Below are 15,945 nucleotides of genomic sequence, written 5' to 3' on the forward strand. Positions count from 1 at the left end.
TCAACCCCTTTCCCGAGAAGCAAAGACAAGATTAGTTGACCTGACAGAGGACTAGAAGGTTAAAAATCAGAGAGCGACAATAATATGAGGAAGTCAAGCAGCTCTTCCCTCTCGGTTCTTAATCGATGCTAAAACAGGGGAGCCAATTTGCGAGATCCTCGCATGCAGGTACATTAGACCAATCGAAGTGAGGGCTGGGCCTTTCCCTTGCCTTCCATCTGTATACGAATCTGCAGGGCTTCCGAACGCTTGCTCGCTCTTCTCGCCTACAGAGGCCGATTCCTCGCTTTGACCTAGCTTGCCCCCTTTTTTTGCTCTCTTTTTCCTCTCACCGAGGATGTTCCTCTTGCATGCAGGAATATGCATGTGTACCAACAGCTAGCAGAAAGTAATGCCAGACGGGCCATGAGATGTGAAATGCTACGTCGACATGTCTCGTTGCCAGGGAACTTGCATCAGCGCACGGGAGCTGACTCCTTCGCCTTCGCCATCGGGCTGAATGGAGGCTGTGAAATGCTACATCCGTCATCGAGTGACACCCGCATCATCATCATCCCCATCATCAGCTGTATCCAGCGGATGCATGTCATCAGAAACAAGAAACAACAAGCGGCTACTTGCCACGAACTCTTGACTTCGAGCAACAGCTAAAAAATAGGATCGAAATCAGTAAAATTCGACGATGTGACGTTATGCAGGCGGAGAGCATCGCCTCTTTGGGGATCTCCGGCCCCTAACCTCAAGCTAGGATCGGATATGGCACGACAAGATTTGGCTATTCACACGCACACGGCACACGGAAAACAGAGACATGCAGAGAGAGACACGCAGAGACGACTGGAAAACGAAGTAAATAATAATTGTGCTTGCTATCGGGACATGGCTGGCATGGATCAGTGCTGAGATAATACTCCGTCGATGGAGACACCGATCAAGTCTGCAAAAAGAAAGCAAGCCACGAAATAAAACAGAATTGGAGCACAAGATCAGAAAACCAAAAATACACAGATTTACCCCAGATCGGGCCATTTATTCCCACTCTCGATGGAGCACCGCACCGCTGACATGGAGGACTTTCTATAGTTAATTAGGCATGACAATAGTTACTTAAGGGGGAGGAGACATCGAGGGTGATAGTCAACGCTGCGGGAGTTGATATCTGAGAGCCCGCTTGAGACGCCCGGGTGATACGACGGTGGCACAGCTAGCCATGGGGATTTTCCAATGTGGCATTCGGCCCAGTGGGCATTGTCCGTTACTATCATTGTATAGTATAACTCATCGATCTAGAGCGGTGGTTGGTGGTGGTGGTTGGATCGATCGTCATCATCATCGTTGGCGAGGAGGACTGACGACGACAGTAGCAACCAAGCTGGATATCTCCAGGGCAACAGATATGCGCAGTGCAGTCACCAGGACAGAGCTCAGAGCTTGAGAAGAACGAGTCAGAGTAAGCCGACTCGTCCAACCACCCGCTGACGGATTTTCGAGATGGCAAGGAGAGAAGAAGCAAAGAGAGGAAGCGGGTGACAGTACGATACAGCATAGCACGGAGGACGAGCTGCGATCCCCTTGCCGCCTCCTGCCGGGATCTCCATATAGCCTCCTCTTGCTTCTCTTTCGACCAGGCAAGCAACGATGAATCTGTCCATGGCCAGTAGAGATGCTCCATGTGGAGACTTGACGTGAGACATCGATCCCAGCCCTCTGTCTGTTGCTTTTTCCCCTTCCCACCTGCATTGCAGACACTAACTGGACAATGGCCATTCAGAGTGCTGGGAGCTGCTGGGCCAAGCGGGCTTCCCCGTTCCAACTGTGTGAAGGGGAGTCATGGAGAAGCAGATCGGCCACGGAGATTGGCGACAAGGCCCTTTTTAACAGCAAATGGGCTTCTGGCCAAGCGGGCCTACCGGCTTGAGATTTTCTTTCGAGAAGCCTGGAGGCGCAAGGGGGGTGGGAATGGCGAGGAACAGAACGAGATGCAGCGGTGCATCCGTAACCTGAGAAGAGCTAACTAACATCTGTTAGCTCCTGGCTCGTTGATGTTCGAGCTATGGCTCACTCCGCATTATATTATATTGTACGGAGTAAAGCAGAAGGTAACCACACCAGGGGCCCTTGGCTATCCGCACGAAAGGATACAGAGTGTAAGGCTCTTTCGTACAGCCGCTTCCTTCCACCCTAAACACTGTCTTACAGCGACAGAGCCCTTGAGGAAGAGTCCCCTCTTCAGTTAAAGGGGGTAGAAAAGCTTGACCATCGTCAACTTGCCCATTATCGAGGTGGTTGGATGTTTGTTTGCCACCTTCAGCCGCCGGGCGATGAGAAGTCCACCAATGGTCCCTCCATGCGCCTGTTCCGATACACAGAGTACAGAGGATGGACTTCCAGACCTTCGGGCGAAGCAGAGGAAGACACAAGAATAATGTGGCAGGGGTCCTCTCAACCAAAAGCAACCAAAGCAAGCATGAAAAAATAGCATCTCGCTCGTTCCCCAGGGCTACGACGACGACCCACCCTCTGGGGGAGCAACAAGGCCAAAAGTCCACACCACCCCATACCCCGTATCCACGCTTGGGAGTACATCCACGATGTACCGAGCAACCGACCTCGCTCTGAGTGGACAACAATTAATTGTACTCTGGAACCGCGGTACAATGCACGAACATCCTCCGGCTTGCAGGACGGCATCTCCATTGTCTACAGGAACCAGCCATTCAGTCAAATGTTGCCGTCACCATCACAACCACGCAAGATCAACCGTGAGTTACAAAGGATGTATACGCACACGAATGTACATGTTCCTGGTACTGATCCAAGTATAACTGCTCTGACCTTGCTGAGCGAGGGATAAGGGCTGCATGTGAAATTTTCAAACCTCGTCCTTCCCTCCCCTCCCCATCTGGCCAAATTGAGAGATCCCATGTCTTCCACTAACTTATACCCCGGCCCCGAGCCGACGTCTACTGTCCACAGACTACTCTCCATACCCATGAGCTTCACCCTTGGCCGATGAACTTGAGGGCGTGGGGTGTGGGTCCAGCTCCTTTGCTTCTTCCTCCTCTTCCTCCACCTCTTCTTCAAGTGGCTTGGATGTGGTGCTGTTATTTTGTAAACCCGGCCGCTTGTTGCTTTTTCCGTTACACTGAATTATTGCCTCTCTGATATTCCTTTTTCCTTCTTTTTTGCAAAAGTTGGATCCTCTGCTCTTGTTTCTCATCTGAAGATATAAAGCTCTTCCCATCCTACCTGCTGCGTTCTGGCTTTTCTCTTCCTCCTTTTCCTTTTCTCTCCTCCATCCTCACAGCAGTTCTTAACATTGACACTCGTTTCGTCGTTCAACTGTCGTTTACTCTAGAATTAATACAAGTCTTTCTTGTTACCAAATACCGACAAAATGAAGTTCTCTCAGGCCGTCATTGCCCTGGCTGCTGCCACCGTCGTCTCTGCTCAGCTCCCAGACGTTCCTCAGTGCTCTGCATGTGCTTACTCTCCATAAAAGTGACGGTGATGAAAGAGGACCTATTTTGCTAACATACCTTCTAGCTCCCATGCTTCCTCGATGCTCTCACCACTGATGGATGCTCCGAGTTGACCGACTTCAAGTGCCACTGCTCCAAGCCAGAGCTCCCAGCCAAGATCACTCCTTGCGTCAAGTCCAAGTGCCCTGTTGCCGAGCAAGTCTGTAAGTTTGGGCCTGACTATATCATCCTATTAATCCCCTGCATACGCATACTAACCTATGCTTATAGCCGTCTCCAACGCCGTCGTCAAGCAGTGCTCTCAGGCCGGAGCCCCCGTCTCCATTCCTCCAGTTGAGGAGTCCTCCTCCAAGCCATCCGAGCCCTCCACCAGCGAGGCTCCAACTGCCTCTCCCACCGAGAGCACCCCAGCTCCCACCACTCCTGCCCCAACTGGCACTGGCTCTCCATCCGGCACCGGTGCTCCAGGTGGCCCATCTGGCACCGGCACCTTCACCAACACTGGTGTCCCAACCCAGTCCACCCCCATCTACACCGGTGCTGCTTCCGGTCTCTCTGCCAACATTGGCGGCATGGGCGCTGCCATCCTCGCCATCGCTGCCTACTTGTAAACAATGTCTCCATCAAGACCTATGCAAATTAATAATTAATTTTTTTTTTTGAACACTTCATGTCTCTTAGTTGATAAATTTACCCCTTTTGATGACCTAATATATATACAATCTACTTCTTGGAAGAGAGAAGACAGACAAACGTGTTATCCTGATGTGATTTTTGATTTTGTTTCGAGGAAAAAGCAAGAAACTTTCGTCTACATGTCCGTTGCATTGGAGATATTTCTCAACTGCGGTCTGACTACGGACTACTCCATACGTATCTGGAGAAAAGGAAAACGGCCAATATCTCATCCTTTGGTTCATGCAGAAAATACAAGATAATATATTACACCGCTTGATAATCTCAACTCTTGGTCTGCGGGACAAGAAGACTTACGTATGCCTGTCTGCTTGGCTAGTTATTTGTTTATTTTATCTGTCACCTGCAGCCCGGTCGTGGCGCGCCTAGACAACCGAGTTTTTTCAAGCAAAAGTAACCAGTAGTTATCATAACCCAAAGAAAGCCACTTGGGCAGTCAGTTTAGTGAAACGAATCAGCAGAAACAGCTAACTAACAGGATCTTGATCCGCCGCTATTGAAATATCTCGTAATCCAATATCGCTATAAACTATTACGTACGGAGTACGGAGTACCAGCAGTTAATATTTACGGTGTCAGCATCGTACAGCATTTTGCATAGCTATCAAGTTTGCAGGCAGGAACTTGGCACCTCCAATCTCTCGGTATATTTAGACACACACGGAGAGTGTGGGAGAGTGTGTGTGCGAGAGAGGAAATAATATGAGTAGTAAAGAGGAGAGAGTGTGTGTAGTACGACTTATTTTTTGGCTAGTTAAGGAGTTTTAACTAGTGTATGTCGATGTCTGCAGCAGTCCCCCTGCATCCCCGTCCAGACCACCGTTCGTGTCGCACCAGCAGAGTCAGGTCTGCAGTGGTCATACAAGCAGCCACTCGATGGATAGCTAGGCGGGCTACGTATCGTGTCTTGACGCAGGCTTCCTTTGCTGCCACGCACCAGCATCGCCCATCTCGGTTTTAACTAACTAGTCCCGCCAGTCAACTAAATGGGCCTCACTCCCACCCCCGCTTTGAATATTATGTGGAATGATCGTGATGGGGACAATGGTGCATGGCTCGAGATATACTCTATTTCTGTTATATGGTCCCAAATTGTACTGATACGGAGTACTTAGCAATGATCGGGCATCGACTGGGTCGCCTATCTGGCATCTCTGAAGTGCTTGATTCTTGATTGATAAAGGCGTGAGGAACTCATCAAGTGGTCGGTAATCTGATATGGTACTGTATACCCCTTGCTGGTGGCCTCCATCTAGGTACAACCAATGACATCTGTTCAATTAGAGTTTATATTAGTTACCATAATTAGTAACATCTTAAGCGCCTGCCGCGAATCATTTTACTTCGCGGCGGCAAAACGAACAGTTAACCGCCAGAATGAAGTAATCTTCTCTTCACCTGTTTATTTATTACACTGTAACAGCCTGTGGATCTCAACTTGACTGACAGTCCTATAGCTGTTCTCGTCAGATTTACGGGCATGGAAGAGGAAGAAGAGGAAAAGGAATTATGTCTAGTATTATGCATCATTTTGATCATGGAGAAGGTTTTAAGTAACAGGAAGTGGAAAATTGACAAAAAGGGGCATTTAAGGCATTAAGAGCCAAACTCCTTGATGTCGGTGGTCTTGCCGCTGAGAGCGAGGGGAACGATGCCGGAGACGTGCATCTCGGGCCCGAAGACGTGCATGTCGAGATGCAGTTCCTCGCCGACGGCCTTGATGTTCTTGAGACCTTCCTGGTAGTTGGGGCCAGCTCGTCGGACCCAAATCTGGGTCTTGTGCTCGACGAGGACCGGGGCGACTTCTCTGAGGGCGCGGATGACGCCCTTGAAGGTGGTGGCTACGTTGGTGAAGTTGGCAATGCCGCCGCCGATGAAGAGGACCTTACCCTCGGGCCGCAGCGGGGCACGGAGCATGAGGTCGAGGACGGTGCGGGCGTAGTTGTAGGTCTGGGTCTCGGTGGGAGCACCCGAGTACTCTCCGTAGTTTGCGAGCTCGGAGACGTGTCCGGCCGAAGCGATGGCGTCTGCGTAGACGACGGAGGCACCACCACCGGCGACGAGGGTCCAGATGCGGCCGTTGGCGTTGAGGACGGTGAGCTTGAGCGAGGCACCGGTCTTGGCGTCCATGTCAGAGATGTATTTCTCCTCTTTACTCATCTCGCGGCCAAAGGGAGCCGGGAAGTCCATGGGTGGGCCGGCGTCGATGGTGACCTTTGACGAGGTCGAGGCGGTTGTTGCAGCGAGGCCGAGGGCAGCAGGGGAGCGAGCAATGGCCCACTTGGTGCCGCACTCGAACTCGGCGGTCTGGTCGAGCTTTGCGGCGAGGTCGAGGAAGTGGACGGAGGCGGAGGTCTTGTCCTCGTTGGGGATGACGACCAAGGGGTTGATCTCGAGGTAGGTGAACTGGCAGTCGACGTAGACGGCGTAGAGGCGGGTGATGAAGTCGACGAGGACGTTGTGCAGGCCCTTGGGTATCTTGCTGAGCAGGCCGGCCGCGATCTCCTCGTTGCTGGGGTACTGCTTGAGGTTGACGGGGACGAGCAGCTTCTCAGCTTTGGCGTCGACGTCGCCCACGTCCACGCCTCCTTCATGCGTAAACAGTATCCAGTCGCCCTACTCAATTAGTATTCTCTATATATATATAATAGTGTAGAAGGGTAAGTGTACCTCTCTGACGGAGTTGATGTTGATGTAGTACTCGGTGTCCTGCGGGTGCGGCACAAAGGGCTCGACGAGGAAGTGCCTGAGGACGCCGACGACGGTCTCTACCTGCTGCTCCTTACCAGCCCGCTCGGCTATCCATGCTCTGGCTTCGGCCCAGGTCTTGTTGAGGGCGAGCAGGCCACTCTTGCCGCGGCGCTTGATGAGCTGGTCGGGCTTTGCGACGAAGCGGGCTCCGGGAGCGAGCAGCCAAGGGTAGGTGGCCTCTGCCTGGTCGAGGACGGCCTCGACGGCGGTGTCAGGCTGGAAGTCGAGCGAGGCGAGCTTTGGGGGCGGGTTGTGGGTGTCTGCTGCCGGTAGAGGCGAGGGCTTGATGACGGGGGCGCGGGTGAGGTGGTAGTTGAGGATGGCCTTGCCGTCGGCCTCGTAGATGCTCTTTGCCGACATCGTAGATAGTAGAAGTAGAGTAGAGGCAGTAGTAGTGTAGAGATAGAGCAGCAGAGCAGCAGAGTAGTGAGAGAGTGAGTAGTGAGTAGCGAGAGCAGCGAAGGAGAGAGAGAGCGAGAGAGATGAAGCTGTATAAGAGGAGGACATTCGAGGCTGCAGCTGAAGATAAGCAAGAGACGAGACTGTGTGGTGGAGCGTTGGGGCAGAGTGACTTCTCTTCCCTCCTTATTTTGGTGGAGAGAGAAGTCACTCTGCCCAAGCTCGCATTTTCCCACCAAAAGCGCTTGTTGAGGCAGCCTCGCTGGCTTTTCTTCTTCTTCTTCTTCTTCTTCTTCTCTTCTTCAGCCTGAAAGAAAGGAAAAAAAGCTCCTTCGCCTCAGCGTCTTCTTCTTCTTCTTCCTCGAGCCGACGGAGCTTCTCTCTTTCTCACGTCTTCGCCTTTGCCTCCTTCAAGTCCTCCTCTTAAGCCATCTTCTATCCTTTCACTCTCGCCCTCAAAGGGATCAGACCACAAACATCGCCAGACGAGACTCGGATCGACCTCGACAGCTTCATCTCTCTTATTATACCAGCTTCTACTGCTTCTACTTCTCCTTCTACTGTCACCATGGGCGCCGACGGGAACCTGTCTGCCAACGACAACATCACCCGCTTCACTGCTGCCTCCCGCCCGCTCACCCCCCTCGAACACAACCTCTTCCACAACAAGACACGATGCTTCGTCTAGTACGTACCTCAGCAGCTATGGAGAGATAGAGATAGAGAAATAGAGATACTGACTGACTGGCGCAGTGGAATGCAGCCGCGGGCGGTCCAGGGGATGCTCGACTTCGACTTCATCTGCAAGCGGTCGACCCCCTCCGTCGCCGCCATCATCTACACCTTTGGCGGCCAGTTCGTCAGCAAGATGTGCGTTCTACCCTTGCAATGTTCAATGAAGAACCGTCAATTGATAGTTGCTGATGTGGCGTAGGTACTGGGGAACGAGTGAGACGCTGCTGCCCGTCTACCAGGACACCAACAAGGCCATGGCCAAACACGCAGACGTCGACACCGTCGTCAACTTTGCCTCGTCTCGCTCCGTCTACTCCTCGACAATGGAGCTCATGGAGTTCCCCCAGATCAAGACCATTGCCATCATCGCAGAGGGCGTTCCTGAGCGGGTAGGTTACTACTCTTTATATTCTTAGTTTATTATTTCAATGTTGGATGCTAAGTCGGGCAGAGGGCGAGAGAAATCATGGTACGGGCAAAGGAGAAAGGAGTCACCATTATCGGCCCTGCTACCGTCGGTGGCATCAAGCCCGGTGCGTTCAAGATCGGAAACACCGGCGGCATGATGGACAACATCGTCGCCTCCAAGCTGTACCGCAAGGGATCCGTTGCCTACGTCTCCAAGTCCGGCGGCATGTCCAACGAGCTCAACAACATCGTCTGCCAGACCACCGACGGCGTCTGCGAAGGTGTCGCCATTGGCGGTGACAGATACCCCGGAACCACCTTTCTAGACCACCTGCTGCGCTACCAGGCCAACCCAGAGTGCAAGATCCTCCTCCTGCTCGGCGAGGTCGGCGGCGTCGAGGAGTACCGTGTCATCGAGGCCGTCAAGAACGGCACCATCACCAAGCCCGTCGTCGCCTGGGCCATCGGAACCTGCGCCAGCATGTTCAAGACTGAGGTCCAGTTCGGCCACGCCGGTGCCTCTGCCAACTCCGACCTCGAGACCGCCGTCACCAAGAACAAGTCCATGCGCGAGGCCGGCATCCACGTCCCCGACACCTTCGAGGACCTCCCCGACGTGCTCGCTGCCGTCTACCAGAAGCTCGTCAAGCAGGGCACCATCAAGCCCCAGCCAGAGCCCGTTGTGCCCAAGATCCCCCTCGACTACTCCTGGGCCCAGGAGCTTGGTCTCATCCGAAAGCCCGCCGCCTTCATCTCCACCATCTCTGACGACCGTGGCCAGGAGCTGCTCTACGCCGGCATGCCCATCTCCGACGTCTTCAAGGAGGACATCGGTATCGGCGGTGTCATGTCCCTGCTCTGGTTCCGTCGTCGTCTGCCCGCCTACGCCTCCAAGTTCCTCGAGATGGTCCTCATGCTCACTGCCGATCACGGTCCCGCTGTCTCCGGCGCCATGAACACCATCATCACCACCCGTGCTGGCAAGGACCTCATCTCCGCCCTTGTCTCTGGTCTGCTCACCATCGGCTCCCGCTTCGGTGGTGCCCTCGACGGTGCTGCGGAGGAGTTCACCCGTGCCTTTGACCGGGGTCTCTCCCCACGCGACTTCGTCGATACCATGCGCAAGGAAAACAAGCTCAGTAAGTTTAACTTCAACCTTAATGTAACATCCTTGCACAATCCACAGTTACTCTATAAAAATATAAAAAAAAATAAAAAGGAGACCCCTGCTAATTGTTTAGTCCCCGGTATTGGCCACCGTATCAAGTCCCGCGCCAACCCTGACCTCCGTGTCGAGCTGGTCAAGGAATACGTGATCAAGAACTTCCCCTCGCACAAGCTCCTCGACTACGCCATCGCCGTCGAGACAGTCACCACCTCCAAGAAGGACAACCTCATCCTCAACGTCGACGGCTGCATCGCCGTCTGCTTCGTCGACCTCATCCGCAACTGCGGTGCCTTCACCCCCGAAGAAGCCGAAGACTACCTCTCCATGGGCGTGCTCAACGGCCTCTTCGTGCTCGGCAGAAGCATCGGTCTCATCGCCCATTTCTTGGACCAGAAGCGCCTGCGCACCGGCCTCTACCGCCATCCATGGGATGACATCACCTATCTCCTGCCTACCTTGTCCAAGGGCTCGTCGGCCGAGGGTCGTGTCGAGGTCAGCATCTAAGCACAAGCACACTGCAACTTACGGCAATTGAGATTTGAAAATAGATGGTGGAGGGATGGTAGGTAGATACTAGCTTGACTTTTCAACCCTTGATATGAAAATTAGTCCATGATAATAATACTTTTCTTCGTTCGTCTTCAACTTATCCAGTTCGTAGATGTCATCTTCATAGTCTATAGACTCAGGTGTGGGTAGTTGGTTATCAATGAATGTTATCTTTGACGTTGAAATTTCAGCCGCCCCAAAATAATAAAAAAACCATCAAATCAACGTCACTCAATCAACGACAACCACCAACACCCATATCTCATATTCTCTACAACAGTTCATAAAAGACCAATTGATAAAGCCAATTGATAATACCAAGATGGTCCGTCTGAAACATCGATATCTGCTGGTTAATATACTCTACCCGCCGCAGACGGGCGCGCAAAAGACCCAGCTAGACGAAAAGGCCTTCCACCTCCAGCTTCACCGGCCAACCCCAGACGCCCTTACGCCTCAGGCCCTCGCCAGGATGGTCAGGGAGGCCGTCGCAGAGATGTTCGGCGACTGGGGGATGGGCAGGCTGGGAGGTGCTGGCGCTGGTGCCGTCAGTGGTGTGTTTTTTTTCCATCTTCTATGCCTTACCTTACCTACTAGTTACTACCATTGATAAGTTACTGACCGACTGAATAGTGAAATATCTCTCGCCTGCTACGTCGACGGCCATCATACGCTGTCCTCGAGCAAGTTATCGTCTGGTATGGTCGGCCTTGACATACACGTCAAGTCTCCCTGCTGGCCGACAGAGTGCGGGCGCCAACGAGATCGACCAGCAGCAACGCTGTGTCTTCCGCGTCGTTCGCGTCTCGGGCACCATGAAAAAGGCCGAGCTCGAGGCTATCCGCCGGGCTCGCATGGAGGTCGTCAAGTTGACCCGGGAGTGGGAGAATGGGGGCAAGGCTGCGCTCGAAGGCATGTTTGCTGCCGACGGGCCTGCGGTGCCGCCGGAGCACGGGATTGAGAGTGCAAGTGAAGATGACGGCGACGACGACAGTGAATAAACGCCGTCTTCTTTTTGACTTCTTCTTTCTTCGCTACCTCCGTCTGATCGGTGACTTTTACGAAAGGTTAGGTACGTATGTATGTATCCTGATTATTCTCCGTGTGATATTGTTCCCCATATTACCCCCGCAAAAAACGCCCCTACCATTTTTTTTTTCATTTTTACCGGGTTTATCATTATTCGTTAATTACTTTGGGGGTTTCCTTACCACCTTGATGCCGTTGTTGGGCGGGACATTCGACATTAGCTCGTCCATGTCCATGTCGTCGTTGTCACCAGCAGGACCGGTTGAGCTCATTTCTCTCGCCTTGGCTTCTGCTTCCCAGTCCTGCCTCTCCTTCTCATCCCATTCATCCTTCGCATCTAGCCACCTCTCCTGCACATCCTTGACATCCATTACCCCCATACCTTCTCTAACAGCCACCTGCCAGACTGTATCGTTGGCGCCCTCAGCGGACCCAAATGCATACCCGCCCGCTCGATCGATCGCATGCAGCAGGCTCATCATGCTCTTCTTATCCTCTACCGCCAGCGTCTCGAATCCTACCAGCCCGAAATCCTGCACTAGCTCGACTATGGCGGAGTTCAGCGCGTCGAACTTGGAATTCGCGAGCCACGGCGCTTCCTCGTTCAGGTGCGGTATCAGGTGCGACAGGTCGTGGACTTCGGTGTAGAAGTCCAGGTTGAACGGGAGGGAAGGATATTTGCTGAGGTTGTCGATCTTCGTCAGCACGTTCAGGTGCGGCAGATCCATCTGAAGCATTGCCCGAAGTGACAGCAGCAGCGCCGAGATGTACATCGACGGAAGCGTGAGGTTATAAGAGTCAACCAGGTGCACTACAACTAGCTATACGCATCGCATGTTAGCATATTAACTCGCCTGCCTGCATGCACTCTGCGCGCGAGTAAAAGGCAGCCGTTCAAACTCGAGAAATGGGGCGCTGCACACTCTATACCCAAGTTTCTGGATCTTGAAGAACATGTTCCTTAGTGAGCTGTGGTGTGTGAATATCTCCACCTGGCCAGGACAGTCGAACAGCACATAGTCATCTGCCAAACCAACCAACCGTTAGAAGAGCCATACATAGTAGATGTAAGAGAAACATACCTCCCAAGCTGTGTAGTCCTTCCTCAAGCCACTCGAAGTTCTCCTCGAGCTCCTCCAGCGCATACAGGACAGCTCCGTTCGGGCCCAGGGTGTCTTCCTTCATGATCTCTTCCAGCGTAACGAGCTCCCGCACGTCCACTGCCGGCGTATACGAAGTCTGGTCGTTGGCCGGATCCAAATTGACGATCGAGCACTTGCGCCCGATGGCAGACATGAACTGCTGCATTCCATTGCAGTACGTCGACTTGCCGGACCCAGGAGGGCCGATCACCAGCTGTGCGAACGGCATCACTCGCTATCCCGCTGCTCGTCTGTCTGTATTAAACCACTACTAAATAATAATAATAATATATGAAGCTGCGTCAAGATGTTTTGCTTTTTTGTCTTATCAAAAAGTCGAGAAAAAGAAAAAAAGGCGGTGAGGGGCGGCAGAATCCACCCTCTTTGAAGCTTCCAAAAGTCGAAATGAAAGTCGAAGAAGCCGAACAGACATTGATAAACATTGAGAGACGTTGAAAGACATTGAAAGACATTGAAAGGGGTTGAAAGGCATTGAAGTCGACCGGGTGATTATTTATATTACGCGAATAAGTGTCTACAGATGGCTTCTAGTAAGTGTTGCCTGCCGCCTGCCGATTGACCGTGTACTGAACAGGGCTTTCTAGACCATTTCGCCGTTGCGAACCCGCCCTCGGACGTGATATCGGCCGTCCAATTCTCCCCCGAGCCAGAGTCGACGCGCTTTGTGGTGTCGTCATGGGACAAGAACGTATATCTGTATGACCTCAGAGACGAGAACGGCACTATTGGCGAGGGGAAACTCATACAAAAGTTTGAACATCGCGCGCCGGTGCTAGATGTCTGTTTTGGCCAGAATGAAGACGAACTATACACTGCCGGGCTGGACTGGGACGTCAAAAAGTCAGTCAGCTCAAAGAAGCTATGATTTTTCTTTACGTGTAGTGTGAATACGCTGACGGTTTGCGTGTGGTTACAGGATCGATATACAGACCTCGACCCAGACGGTGCTGAGCTCACACAGCCAGGGCGTGAAGTCGGTGGTCTACAGTAGAGAGCATGGCCTGGTCGTCTCGGCGTCGTGGGACATGACACTGCACATCCACAAGGCAGACGGGAATGCTTCGCCCGCGACCATCCCGCTGCCATCAAAACCTTTCTCCCTCTCCGTTACCCCTACCAAACTCGTCGTTGCCATGGCTTCGAGAACGCTACACATCTACGACCTCAAGTCTCTGGTGCTATTCCTGGAGCAGTCCAGCGACCAGCCGCCAGCTCACACCCTCGAGCTCGAGCCCTGGCAGCGCCGCGAGAGCAGTCTCAAGTTCATGACCCGGGCGGTGGCCTGTATGCCTGATGACGCTGGCTACGCCTCATCAAGTATAGAAGGGCGAGTAGCGGTAGAGTGGTTTGATCCCTCCGACGAGTCTCAAGATCGAAAATATGCGTTTAAATGCCATCGGCAGCACGTTGACGGCGTCGATGTTGTCTATCCCGTTAACGCCCTCGCCTTTCATCCTGTATTCGGCACTTTTGCCTCTGGAGGTGGTGACGGAGTGGTTGCCCTGTGGGACGGGATTGCGAAGAGGAGGATACGGCAGTACCCCAAATATCCTTCCAGTGTGGCTGCATTGGATTTTAGCTCTAACGGGAAATACCTTTTGGTTGGGATCAGCCCTGGATTCGAGGACGAGAAGGACGATGTTCCCGAGGGCAGCGTCAAAGTGATGGTTAGAGAACTCGGCGAGACAGAAGCAAAGGGGAAAGGAACCAAATAGGAGTATCATTTATATCGTGTACAAAAACAAGAAATATTAAAGACTCTAGTGTATTCTGGGTATCCTCGTCGATCCAAACCCCTGGAATCTTTGATCGTCTTTGATCTTATATTCAATAATCATGAACCTGCCCAGCGTTACTAGTATACAGAATAACAAGGAAGCAATTTTCTGAAGATGTTTGGGGGGATAAGTACAGGTTTCTTCCCAGACCGTGATCCGCCGAAGAACCATATATCCCGCATACACCAGGGTAAAAGACACGCAGTAACAGGAAATAAAATAAAAGGCTATTAAGAGGTTATGAGGGTAGGCTGGAGCTTGGTATCAAGAACCCCTAGAGGCGGGTGGGGTGAGAGTGATAGTTCCGACATAGTTTCATCCTCACTAGCATAGACGTCCATGGCCATATCTGGGGATTCATCATCGAAGTTGTCTTCTAGGTCAAGCGGCTCCGCTCCGCCGGCCAGGGCTGTTACCGCCTGAAGCACCCATTGCATTTGAAGAAGCGCCACATCCGGCAGCGGATGTGTATCTGCGTTGGCGGTTTTGATCACGATGAGATCACCACTAAAAATCCTCAGATCCGTGTCCACATTGTACAGCTTGACCTTATCGACCGCTTGGGCCCCGCGCTCTCCAACCCATCTGCGGTCATTTATCGCTGGAACGTCGGGTTTTGCTGAGACTCGCATGGCCGACGGGACGTCGACACGGGGCAGCCAGTAAAGGCGAAGCTTGAGTTGAGTCCTATCTTCGCTGACCTCAACTGGCTTCAAAGCAAAATAGGCCTTCTCGTGATATTTGTGGACATGGGGTGCAAGGCAGAGCATATTCGTCACAGTCTCAGTAGTGGGTTGGATGGCTCGAAACCATTCGTCGACCTTATCCTCGGTCCAGAAACGCCTTAAAACCCTCCAGGGGCTATAAATGTCGTTGCTTGCCTCGGGTGATTGGGCATATCGCATTGAGAATGGGAAGATGTGGGCCACCTCTATTGGTCTACCGGCGCCGGTAACGATGCACTTCTGGCTATCGCGTTCACGGCACTATAAAGCTTCTCGTAAGTATAGCAGAAATAGATAACTACCCAGGTAAGAGACTAACCTTTTCAGCTTCGTCTGATGATCTAGTAATCTCTCCTAACTTGCGTTTAAGCCTGCGTGGAGCCGGGCTATTAGGAGTGCTTTTTGGGGACTGGGCAGGGGCAGGCGAAGATGAGCGGGGAGTTGATGCTGCAGAGGACTGCCGGCTTTTCTGGGTCCCTATACGCGGCAACTGTCAGTAAATACTTTCCCCCCTGCGCATGAAAGTCAACTTTTCAGGAGGAAGCGAAGAACTCACAGTATTTCACCATCTGCCCTTGCCTTACAAGCGCATCCAGGATAATGTACTGATCCCTAGCGTCGTCGTCTCGTACCTTTGCAATGAGTTCTTTCAGCTTATCAAGGTCTGCTAGCCATAAGAAAGCCCACAGTTCTCTCGAGACAGGCCGTTCGTTAAAAAGGCTGTCAAGTTCACGCAGTAACTCAACCCGCGCGTCGCTGAAGAATTCTGCCTCCAGAATATGCACGCCCTGGGTTGTATCCATGGTTAACGACAAGCACCGGACTCAAGAGGCCGACTGAAATCAGCTGGTTGGATGGCAAAGGCTCTGTAGATTGATATCAGACGGTGGGAAGTCAAGCTCGAACAACTGTCGCGCCTTGGGTGAAGCTGAGGGAGGGCGCTCGATTTCGTCCTTTGATCCTGGGAGTAGAAAGTGAGAAGTCTGTAACCAAAGGGCACAAAGGACAGGCAAGAGATGGTGACTGACGAGTTAACTAAGTGAGAAGGCAAACGCCTCGCTC

General features: G+C 52.5%; 10 protein-coding genes across 10 annotated transcripts; 5 read left to right on the forward strand and 5 right to left on the reverse strand.

Annotated features, from left to right (window-relative positions):
- Positions 1–297: 297 nt before the first annotated feature.
- Positions 298–651, forward strand: TRV_06174 (uncharacterized protein; the record flags this gene model as incomplete). Its single annotated transcript, XM_003019705.1, has 1 exon — positions 298–651. A coding segment is annotated over one exon (354 nt), but the record flags the coding sequence as incomplete, so codon positions are not given.
- A 2,326-nt stretch (positions 652–2,977) lies between these two features.
- TRV_06175 (uncharacterized protein) lies at positions 2,978–3,244 on the reverse strand (the record flags this gene model as incomplete). Its single annotated transcript, XM_003019706.1, has 1 exon — positions 2,978–3,244. One exon carries the CDS (start codon positions 3,242–3,244, stop codon positions 2,978–2,980), a length of 267 nt encoding a protein of 88 aa, XP_003019752.1.
- A 153-nt stretch (positions 3,245–3,397) lies between these two features.
- TRV_06176 (GPI anchored CFEM domain protein) lies at positions 3,398–4,093 on the forward strand (the record flags this gene model as incomplete). Its single annotated transcript, XM_003019707.1, has 3 exons — positions 3,398–3,478; positions 3,547–3,685; positions 3,753–4,093. The coding sequence occupies 3 exons, from the start codon at positions 3,398–3,400 to the stop codon at positions 4,091–4,093; spliced, it is 561 nt and encodes a 186-aa protein (XP_003019753.1).
- A 1,681-nt stretch (positions 4,094–5,774) lies between these two features.
- On the reverse strand, positions 5,775–7,898 carry TRV_06177 (uncharacterized protein; the record flags this gene model as incomplete). The annotated part of the gene is made up of 4 exons (XM_003019708.1): positions 5,775–6,794; positions 6,849–7,448; positions 7,540–7,635; positions 7,806–7,898. 4 exons carry the CDS (start codon positions 7,896–7,898, stop codon positions 5,775–5,777), a joined length of 1,809 nt encoding a protein of 602 aa, XP_003019754.1.
- Positions 7,899–8,109: 211 nt separating this feature from the next.
- TRV_06178 (uncharacterized protein) lies at positions 8,110–10,143 on the forward strand (the record flags this gene model as incomplete). The annotated part of the gene is made up of 3 exons (XM_003019709.1): positions 8,110–8,198; positions 8,263–8,452; positions 8,515–10,143. 3 exons carry the CDS (start codon positions 8,110–8,112, stop codon positions 10,141–10,143), a joined length of 1,908 nt encoding a protein of 635 aa, XP_003019755.1.
- A 367-nt stretch (positions 10,144–10,510) lies between these two features.
- On the forward strand, positions 10,511–11,189 carry TRV_06179 (uncharacterized protein; the record flags this gene model as incomplete). The annotated part of the gene is made up of 2 exons (XM_003019710.1): positions 10,511–10,742; positions 10,822–11,189. The coding sequence occupies 2 exons, from the start codon at positions 10,511–10,513 to the stop codon at positions 11,187–11,189; spliced, it is 600 nt and encodes a 199-aa protein (XP_003019756.1).
- Positions 11,190–11,378: 189 nt separating this feature from the next.
- TRV_06180 (uncharacterized protein) lies at positions 11,379–11,954 on the reverse strand (the record flags this gene model as incomplete). Its single annotated transcript, XM_003019711.1, has 1 exon — positions 11,379–11,954. The coding sequence occupies one exon, from the start codon at positions 11,952–11,954 to the stop codon at positions 11,379–11,381; it is 576 nt and encodes a 191-aa protein (XP_003019757.1).
- A 283-nt stretch (positions 11,955–12,237) lies between these two features.
- TRV_06181 (uncharacterized protein) lies at positions 12,238–12,588 on the reverse strand (the record flags this gene model as incomplete). The annotated part of the gene is made up of 1 exon (XM_003019712.1): positions 12,238–12,588. One exon carries the CDS (start codon positions 12,586–12,588, stop codon positions 12,238–12,240), a length of 351 nt encoding a protein of 116 aa, XP_003019758.1.
- A 312-nt stretch (positions 12,589–12,900) lies between these two features.
- Positions 12,901–14,095, forward strand: TRV_06182 (uncharacterized protein; the record flags this gene model as incomplete). The annotated part of the gene is made up of 3 exons (XM_003019713.1): positions 12,901–12,910; positions 12,965–13,220; positions 13,369–14,095. 3 exons carry the CDS (start codon positions 12,901–12,903, stop codon positions 14,093–14,095), a joined length of 993 nt encoding a protein of 330 aa, XP_003019759.1.
- Positions 14,096–14,388: 293 nt separating this feature from the next.
- TRV_06183 (uncharacterized protein) lies at positions 14,389–15,686 on the reverse strand (the record flags this gene model as incomplete). Its single annotated transcript, XM_003019714.1, has 3 exons — positions 14,389–15,144; positions 15,203–15,360; positions 15,440–15,686. The coding sequence occupies 3 exons, from the start codon at positions 15,684–15,686 to the stop codon at positions 14,389–14,391; spliced, it is 1,161 nt and encodes a 386-aa protein (XP_003019760.1).
- Positions 15,687–15,945: the final 259 nt, after the last annotated feature.

Source organism: Trichophyton verrucosum, assembly GCF_000151505.1.
Source record: "Trichophyton verrucosum HKI 0517 chromosome Unknown contig00678_55.r1.exp, whole genome shotgun sequence".
In the NCBI taxonomy this organism is placed as follows: domain Eukaryota; kingdom Fungi; phylum Ascomycota; class Eurotiomycetes; order Onygenales; family Arthrodermataceae; genus Trichophyton; species Trichophyton verrucosum.